This window comes from Xenopus laevis, chromosome 4L (genome assembly GCF_017654675.1).
Source record: "Xenopus laevis strain J_2021 chromosome 4L, Xenopus_laevis_v10.1, whole genome shotgun sequence".
In the NCBI taxonomy this organism is placed as follows: domain Eukaryota; kingdom Metazoa; phylum Chordata; class Amphibia; order Anura; family Pipidae; genus Xenopus; species Xenopus laevis.
The window spans coordinates 2,825,108-2,834,993 of NC_054377.1; the positions used below are offsets into that span (position 1 = coordinate 2,825,108).

The 9,886-nt window shown below is 43.1% G+C and overlaps 1 protein-coding gene across 3 annotated transcripts; it reads left to right on the forward strand.

Annotated features, from left to right (window-relative positions):
• The first annotated feature begins 806 nt into the window (after positions 1 to 806).
• Positions 807 to 9,117, forward strand: htatip2.L (HIV-1 Tat interactive protein 2 L homeolog). 3 transcript variants are annotated; one of them, XM_018256928.2, is made up of 6 exons: positions 807 to 954; positions 3,108 to 3,320; positions 3,545 to 3,652; positions 5,848 to 5,985; positions 6,946 to 7,007; positions 7,606 to 7,935. In XM_018256928.2, exons 2-6 carry the CDS (start codon positions 3,132 to 3,134, stop codon positions 7,826 to 7,828), a joined length of 720 nt encoding a protein of 239 aa, XP_018112417.1. In that variant the 5' UTR covers positions 807 to 954; positions 3,108 to 3,131; the 3' UTR covers positions 7,829 to 7,935.
• Positions 9,118 to 9,886: the final 769 nt, after the last annotated feature.

Consider the following 9,886-nt stretch of genomic DNA (forward strand, 5'->3'; position numbering starts at 1 on the left):
TTGTAGGTGAAGAGAAGACAGAGAAGAAGCTGAGAAGTTTCATTATGATATATATAATTGTGTCATTGTGATTGGGGTTTATTCTTTGGAGTTTGGTCTGCGCTGCCCCATATGGAAACTTATTACATGTTATTTATATATTGGCAGATAATCCTGGGGGGCAGGCGATGGCTGCAAGATGAAGAGGGAAAGAAACATAGAAGATACTGATTCCCACACACAGACTAGACTTGCTAGTGATCTGGTAACTGGTTGCTGGTGTCACTGATGTTAGTAACCAGAGAGCACAGAATAAGGCAAATAATGCAGAAATCTGCCAAAGTAGAAATACCAGCTACATAAATATTTTGATTATTTCTGAGTTCTCCTAGAATCATAACCAATCAGTTTTGCAACAACCCTAATATACAGCCCTAAAGGTTTGTCCCTGCTGAGTAATTCTGCTCTACTATGGAATGGAGCAATATGATTGGTTAGATGTGAATTGGGCAACTAAAAAATGTATTATACTGGGTTTTATCATCCCTTGTAGAATGCTGAAATCTGATTGGTTACATGGATTGGGGGGTGCTACTGTTGCAAACAAAAAGTATTGATTGGCCTTCTCCCAGACCCTGAGAAGTATTAGTATGTTCTGCATTCAAATGAATATTTAACATGAAATAATCAGACTAAGAAGGAGTCACAAAATATACAGAGTCAATTGTAGCAGCAGCAGGAGCTACACAGTAGCAGGATTAGGTGTATTACGGTAACACTAGGTACATTACGGTACAAGCAGTCCTCGCATTTCATTAGCGGCCGTCACGCATGCGCACTGGGCAGGACAGGAAGCGTCGGGTCCCCGGGAGGAGCAGGGCACATGCCGGGCTGGGGGGTGGTCGGTTGGATCCTTCTCGCCGCGGCTGCACTTCTGCACTTTTTGGAGGAGCCGAACTCCGAGCCGCTGCCAAGGTAATTCATCCAGCAAATGCCCACCAACAATATGGCGCGCGCCCACCGCTAATATCCAGTTACCGTATTTCACCGAGAGGAACCAGACACGTGACGTACCCCCCTACCTGCTGAATCAGACTCGCCCTGGGAATATTCCAGTTTCCATTCCTGCTGTTTTATTTCTATTGTGTCTCTATCCAGAATATTATCCTCCTACCCACCCCCCTACTGTTCAGCTGCTTCTGTTTTATTTATGTTTGTTACCCCCCACTTGTACAATTGCCCCCCTGTGCATGGAATTACCCTCTTACCCCTCCTATATATTTATCTTTATTCCCTATTAATAACATTGCGATCACTGACCTTCCTATATATTTATCTTTATTCCCTATTAATAACATTGGGATCACTGACCTTCCTATATATTTATCTTTATTCCCTATTAATAACATTGGGATCACAGACCTTCCTATATATTTATCTTTATTCCCTATTAATAACATTGGGATCACTGACCTTCCTATATATTTATCTTTATTCCCTATTAATAACATTGGGATCATATCAATGACATTCCTATATATTTATCTTTATTCCCTATTAATAACATTGGGATCAACCATCATTTTTACTGGCCAGGCCTGTAAAATACTGGCCAGGTGGGAACACTAGTCATATCTGCTTAATTATATTCCCTGCTCTGCTGCTAAACCCCTCCCCCATTACCCAGAGCTCCGCTACCCAAATAAAGATCCCCTGCCCCAGTCCCTTTAATTCCAGCCCCTTTCCACTTACCCTGCAGCCCCTTTACCTGTCAGTAGCTCTACTCGCCCTCCAGCTCTGATGTCTGGGTACCTATTACCCCTGGCTATTTATTTGCTCTGTACAGTGGGGCACAACCATTGGTTATGAGAGGGGGGCACTTACTGGCAGCTGAGGCTGATACAGATCTCTGTCTTGTTTGGGACCCAGCGCTGTAGTCGTTACAGAGCGAGTTTATCAGGATTTCTCATTATTCCTCCCCCTTTGGCCCCAGCCCTTGCCCTGACACTCCCTGTATATACACCCCCCCCACGCCCTCGCTGTGCACAGTCACTGTTATGAGAAGCCGGGCAGGTGCAGCAGCCATTGGGGCACAATCATTGAGAAAACAAGGTTGGTTTCTTTAAGAAAAAGCCCAGCAGGGATCCTTGTATTCAGCACTGACTGTCACACGGGCGGCAGTCAGAATTCAGGCAGTTTGTAGAGTTTAGAGACTTCCTGTGTGGCAGCGGTTCAGCCTGATACAATGTATCTTGTTGTGTTGCAAAACAGCCATGACTTGTCGAAGGGGTGGAGCTTATTATATAGACACCCAAGGGGAGGGTCCCACAAGTCACATGACAGGATCAATTATTGTATATCATATCTGATAGGTTCATATAGGGTCACGTAACTGCTGCCTGGTGAAGCCTGCGACTGCTTTATCCTTATCTAGGAGAGTTGGAGAGAGAGTATCTGTAAGGGTGTATTTATGTGACGTAGTGCCCTTTAAATATTTTATAATTTAGGATTTTGTCTCCTCCCTTAGCTGCCAGGTGCCCCTCTCTGGTGTCAGATCCGAGAGGCTTGTGTGCTGGGGTAAATGCGATGATCCAATAGGGGGCGGCCAATGGAATTCAGTCTGGTGTCTCCCGTGCCAAGAGGGGTGCCAGCGGGGTGCCAGGCTTTGTATCAACCCGAGATACTGCACCGTGGGTGGGATTTTGCCCCTTTATTGGGAAGCAGATGGGTGCAGTACAACATTTCAATTCCTATTGGCTGATAACTGTATGTGCAGCCTATGAGAAATGTGCAGGCCAGAGTCCATTATACAGAGTGACGTGTGGAACAGTACAAGGACCACAATCTGATATAAGAGAGGTGCCCTGGGAAGGTTTGAGTTTAATCATATCAGTGGGTGCAGTGCGCGGGCAGGGTAACCACACCCCATGTTTGTAATTACTAGTGAGAGTCTCATCTGACCTTTCTGTTTCCATGCAACTCATGAAACAATGTAGTAGAAGCCAGTTCTCTAGGTTTGTTGTAATCAGCCGGCTTCTGCTACATTGTTTCAGGAGTCAGGACCAGAAGTGCAGAGCCAGGCAGATCCTGTTGTTTTGCAAGTGAATTCTTATGTTTTGCCGCATTAGGTATAACCCTGTGCCCATTACAGGATGGATAAAGATATTGAGGTCTTGCGGGAGGATTACAGGAAAATGAACAAGTCTTGCTTCATCCTCGGGGCCTCGGGGGAGACAGGGAAGGAGCTGCTGAAAGAGATCGTCACGAGCAGACTGTTCAGTCGAGTTACGCTCATCGGGCGCAGGAAACTGACTTTGGAAGATGAGGCCTATAAAGAGGTGGTAGGTTGGATACTCTGCACTATTGTATCCTTGGGTACTTTAAAGATGTCTTAGTTCCCAACAGAGAGTCTCTCTAGGGGCCCCAAAGCATTCAGGGATGCCAGCGGATCTGGGTGTTCATCCCGCTGCAGTCTAGAGCACCCATGTGGCCCCGTGCAAAAGGGGAGAGATGTTCCCCACAATGTCCCGGATCTCATTCCACCTCTCCATGTTTTGCTCTGCAGGCACAAGAGGTGGTGGATTTCGAGAAGTTAGACGAATTCTCCGCCGCTTTCCAAGGCCACGATGTCGGATTCTGCTGTTTGGGGACGACCAAGGCCAAAGCTGGGCAGGTGAGGCGTTTAAAGGGGGAAATAATAGCTTGTTTTTTATCTTCCCCTTTATCATTCAATATATAGTAAGTACAGGTTATTCTAACAGAGAGGTGCAATATCATCCGTAAATTCATTCCAATGGGGTTTATGTAATGAAATGCCCTAAGTTTGCCCAGGAGCAGTAAACCCATAGCAACCAATCAGCAGTAAGCATTTACTGGTCACTGTTTAAAAGCAAGCATCTTATTGGTTGCTATGTGTTACTGCTCCTGGGCAAACTTAGTGCCTTTTATTACATTACATTGGATGACTTTAATATAGATCTGTTTCTCTTCTTCCTGCTTGTGAGCTGAACCCCGCTTCTTGTTTATCCGGGAAAAGCAAAGGCTCTCTTGGTTATGAGTAAACATCTTGTAGCAGGGTTAAAGGGATACTGTCATGGGGGAAATTTTTTTTCCCCAAAATGAATCAGTTAATAGTGCTGCTCCAGCAGAATTCTGCATTGAAATCCATTTCTCAAAAGAGCAAACAGATTTTTTTATATTCAATTTTGAAATCTGACATGGGGCTAGACATATTGCCAATTTCCCAGCTGCCCCAAGTCATGTGACTTGTGCTCTGATAAACTTCAGTCACTCTTTACTGCTGTACTGCAAGTTGGAGTGATATCACCCCCTCCCTTTCCCCCCAGCAGCCAAACAACAGAACAATGGGAAGGTAACCAGATAGCAGCTCCCTAACACAAGATAACAGCTGCCTGGTAGATCTAAGAACAACACTCAATAGTAAAATCCAGGTCCCACTGAGACACATTCAGTTACATTGAGAAGGAAAAACAGCAGCCTGCCAGAAAGCATTTCTCTCCTAAAGTGCAGGCACAAGTCACATGACTTGGGGCAGCTGGGAAATTGACAATATGTCTAGCCCCATGTCAGATTTCAAAATTGAATATAAAAAAATCTGTTTGCTCTTTTGAGAAATGGATTTCAGTGCAGAATTCTGCTGGAGCAGCACTATTAACTGATGTGTTTTGAAAAAAAAAACATGTTTTCCAATGACAGGATCCCTTTAAGTGTCCTGTGATACAGCAGTGCTCCCCCTTATGTAGAACAGGGAGAGTTGCAGCTCTCTAAATACACAGATCTGGGGGTGCCATTGAGTCCATTATAGATGTAGGGGGTCACTCTCTGGTCTCCTCAATGACATGGGGCGCATAATGGCCCTTTTGAAGAAGTTTTAAATCCACTCTGTGGAGGTAGTGATGCCATTGAGCTCAATTCCTCTATAGTCTCCACTGAGCGTGGCTCTAATTACTGGTTAATGAAAGCTGATCCAGGCTTTTCTCTTTGCTGAGGGCGATTACTGGTTAAATGCAGGATAAGAGGCTTATTTCCAGGCTAGAGAGTCGGCTTGGGGCCGTGAGGATTAATGAAAGCGTTCGGGATTAAAAAGCAGCATTTTGGCTTTTCCGAGAGAAAGTTACCGATAAATTGTCAGCCGGGGGGCCATTGAAAGACGCTGGTGGGTTCCGTTTGAGCAGAATATGTCAGCAGTTGCTAGAGGCAGTGAATGAGAAAAAAAAAAAAAGCTTGACAAGTTATGTTGCCCTTTAAACCATCATTAGCTGCGATGCTTCAATAAAAACAAACGCCGGTGTCTTTGAAACCGCGATATTACGCCGCGTCCGTAGCTTCATAAATTGGGGTTTTCCCAAAGAAGATAAAGCAGTGAAACGGCTGTAATTTGGGGTTGGTTTTAGGTGTGAAGAACAGACTTGAGATATTTATAATGGAGTATTGTGAGCAGAGGCTGCTGGGAAGGTCCGTTCATTACTATCGGTATAAACATATATACTATAAAGTTCTGAGTTCTATACATGTTTGATAGGGAATGAGTGTAAGCTCTTGTGATCCTATTTTTTTAATCCCTTTTGTTTATTATAAAGGAATGTAAAACACTGTGTAACTCCCTGGCGCTGTATCATTATCGATGATAGACGATAACCCTCCGGGTTCACCGGAATCGAGATGTAACTGGATGTTACGGGGCCCCGCAGCAATTACATTTTAGGGCCCCCAACATTCCTTTTTTACCAGTATATGTTGAAATTGCTCATTATTTATTGCGTCGTGGGGTCCCTATACCTCCTGGGCCCCTCTGCAGCCGCAGGGTCTGATCCTCTGTATTTACCCCCCTGTTCCGTTTGTTTCCAGGCCGGATTTATCCGCGTGGATCACGACTATGTCCTGAAGTCGGCCGAGTTGGCCAAGGCCGGGGGCTGCTCCCACTTCAACCTGGAATCATCCAAAGGGGCAGATAAGAGCAGCAGTTTCCTCTACCTGAAGGTTAAGGTCCGTAGAACTGGGCTATTTACATAATTATTCATTTTTGTTGGCAATTAAAGGAGAAGTAAAGTGTCAGGCAAATTCCTGCTGTATCCTTATTCTCTCTCTCTGGTTCTTACTCACGAAACAAAGTGGCAGTTAACTGAGCAGACAGTTTATGTGCGGAGTTCCCCTTTAAGGGCAGAGACACACGCTGCTATTTCGGGAGATTATTATATTCGCTTCTTTTTCGAACGATTAATCTCCCCGGTCTGCCTTCCCGCCGGCCACAATGTAAATCGCCCTCGGGCTGGCACTCGGAACACTTCATTTTCCAAAGTCGCCCGAAGTTGCCTCACGAGGAAACTTCGGGCGACTTTGGAAGCGATCCGAGTGCCATCCTGTGGGCGATTTACATTGCGATTAGTCGACTAATATCCCGAAATAGCAGCATGTGTCTCTGCCGTAAAGCATTCTCATTATTGGGATTAAAGGGGTGGTTCACCTTTAAGTTAACTTTTAGTATGTTATAGAATGACCAATTCTTAGCAACTTTTCAATTGGTCTTTATTCTTTATTTTTTTATAGTTTTTGAATTATTTGCTTTCTTCTTATGACTCTTTGCCACTTTCAAATGGGGGTCACTGACCCCATCAACAAACAGATGCTCTTATAAGGCTACAAATTGTTATTGCTACTTTTTATTACTCCTCTTTCTATTCAGGCCTCTCCTATTCATATTCCAGTCTCTTATTCAAATCAGTGCCTGGTTGCTAGGGGAATTTGGACCCTAGCAACCAGACGGCTGAAACTGCAAACTGGAGAGCTGCTGAATAACTCAAAAACCACAAATAATATAAAATGAAAACCAATTGTAAATTGTCTCCGGATATCCCTCTCTACAGTTAATTTAAAGGGGAACAAACCCTTTAAGGCAGCGTTATTATCAGCCTGTAACACTGGACTTTTCTATTATTGACATTTAAGGGGGAAGTTGAAGCAGAAGTACAGGAGCTGGGCTTTGAGCGCTACACGATCTTCAGACCGGCGTAAGTATCCGCTGATTATATGGGAAGTATGTAGGGATGTACTGAATCCTTCTGCCTGGCCGAACCAAATCCGTATCCTAATTTGCATATGTAAATTAGGGGTGGGGAGGGAAATCACGTGACTTTTTGTCACAAAACAAGGAAGTAAAAAATGTTTTCCCCTTCCCACCCCTAATTTGCATATGCAAATTAGGGTTCAGGTTCAGTATTCGGCCTAATCTTTCGCAAAGGGTTCGGCAGAATCCAAAAAAGTGGATTTGGTGCATCCCTGGAAGTATTTAAAGGCGCGGGTGTTTGGCCTCACTGCTGTCTTTCTTATTCAGTAGGGAAATATTAAGAAGTAAATATGTAATTAATTTCTTTTTTTCTGCCTCGTTTTACGGGTTCCTCCGTTTGTTTCAGCCTGGCTGAAATCTTTCTTATCACATACCATAGCCCTCCTATTGTGTTATCGCCAATCATAATGAAACCAGAAGGGGCGTGTCTATTCTCTGACGTAAATCTCCGTACCTGCAGTGGGTGTGTCCTGATGCTGCGGGTAATATAAGGGTTACAACCACTAAATGAATGCGCTTTCTATGTAATTAATGCATTACAGGGTCCTACTGTGCGACCGGCAGGAGTCTCGCCCCTCAGAATGGTTTGCCAGGAAAATGCTTGTGCCCGTTTCCTACATGTTCCCCACCGCTTACTCTGTGCCCATCACAACACTGGTAAAAGCCATGGTGAACAACGCGGTGCTGCCGGGAGATAAAAAGGTGGAATTACTGGAAAACAAGGCAATTCACTCTCTGGGGAAACTGGGAGAAGCGAAGAAGTAACAGATTGTGGCTTTATTGGGTTCCAAATGAAATGTAACCTCCCTGGGCCTTTTAAAGTGGTATCATGTGTCATAAACAGTTATTTTATCCGTCTAATGGAAAATATACTTTTTATAAATTTTACTGTTCTTAGCCTCAGCTGACAGTTTCAGTCTTGCACAAGACTCCATTGTTCTCTAGCTGTCAGTTCACATATGTCCCTATCTCTTTCAATAGTCCTTTTATTCTGTTGTAATCTCTAAAGAGGAATTCAGATAGGGGTGTGGCTTAGAAAGCAGGGGGCAGGGCCTGATATCACTGGAGGCGTGTCCACCTGTAAAGAGCATCGGCAATGCTCCGAAATCATCCCCCTTCTTCTTAAAGGGATACTGACATGGGAAACTGTTTTTTTTCAAAATGAATCAGTTAATAGTGCTGCTCCAGCAGAATTCTGCACTGAAATCCATTTCTCAAAAGATCAAACAGATTTTTTTATATTCAATTTTGAAATCTGACATGGGTCTAGACATATTGTCAATTTCCCAGCTCCCCAAGTCATGTGACTTGTGCTCTGATAAACTTCAATCACTCTTTACTGCTGTACTGCAAGTTGGAGTGATATCATCCCCCTCCCTTTTCCCCCCCAGCAGCCAAACAACAGAACAATGGGAAGGTAACCAGATAGCAGCTCCCTAACACAAGATAACAGCTGCCTGGTAGATCTAAGAACAGCTCTCAATAGTAAAATCCAGGTCCCACTGAGACACATTCAGTTACATTGAGAAGGAAAAACAACAGCCTGCCAGAAAGCATTTCTCTCCTGAAGTGCAGGCACACGTCACATGACTTGGGGCAGCTGGGAAATTGACAATATGTCTAGCCCCATGTCAGATTTTAAAATTAAATATAAAAAAATCTGTTTGCTCTTTTGAGAAATGGATTTCAGCGCAGAATTCTTCTGTAACAGCACTATTAACTGATTCATTTTGAAAAAAATTTTTTTCCCATGACAGTATCCTTTTAAGTATCCAGTGTGTTCCCTCTTCACTGCTGCTTTTACACTACAAATCCCAGCATTCTCTCTCAAAGGGACACATTAGATTACAAGCAGATAATTTAGAAAGGGAATGTCATTTGTAAATGGCTTTAGAGAAATAAAATAGAAAAAAAAACCTATAATGTTTGCTGCCCGTGGATATAAAGATTTTTAAAAATGTGTATTTTTGAAATGCTCTGAACTTTTAATTTCTGTGCAAAATGAAATACGTGTGCCTTTTTGTAATGACTGCTAATAAAAGATATGGTGCCTGGCTGCTGCTTTGTGTCTAATTGTGTCTATTTATCTGTCTAATAGAAAATATACAAAAAAACGACACTTATGTGTTTTACTGTTCTAAAACTCAGCTGACAGTTTCAGTCTTGCAAAAGTCTCCATTGTTCTCAGCTGTCGGATCACACCTGTCCTTATGTCTTTCCATAGCCCTCCTATTCTGGTGTAATCTCCATAGAAGAATTCAGTTAGGGGTGTGGTTTAGCAAGCAGGGGTCAGGGCCTGATATCACTGTTTTTAAACTACAAATCCCAGCATTCTCTCTTAAAGGGACACAGATCACAAGCAGATAATTTAGAAAGGGAACGTCATTTCTAAATGGCTTTAGAGAAATAAAAGAGGAAAAAAAAAAATCCTATGTAGGCTGCGGTGGATATAAAGATATTTAAAAAATGTGTATTTTAGAAATGGTCTGAACTTTTATTTTCTGTGCAAAATGAATTTATTTAATGACTGCTTTGTGTTTTTATGGGAGCGCAATTTGTTTTGGAACATGAAATCCCAGGATCATGTTTTATATTTAGAATGCTGCCTTTTTGTTTTATTTGATTCTTAATCGTTTCTCCTGGAATCAAAATCGTTCACTGGAGCCCATTGTACTGGAGCCAGGAGGGGCCACTACCCAGGGGACCCAGGAAAACTAAACTCACGCCTAAAAGATAAAGATGAAGATTTGCTATTTGAGGATAAGAAACGCCATATAACGCTTGATTTTACCATATATGGTAATAAAACTTTTTTTTTAGATT

Coding starts and splice junctions, on each gene's coding strand:
- htatip2.L (XM_018256928.2), top strand. CDS start 3,132: ATGGATAAAGATATTGAGGTCTTGCGGGAGGATTACAGGAAAATGAAC. Junction 3,321..3,544: donor ATGAGGCCTATAAAGAGGTG/GTAGGTTGGATA, acceptor TTTGCTCTGCAG/GCACAAGAGGTGGTGGATTT. Junction 5,986..6,945: donor TCCTCTACCTGAAGGTTAAG/GTCCGTAGAACT, acceptor TTGACATTTAAG/GGGGAAGTTGAAGCAGAAGT.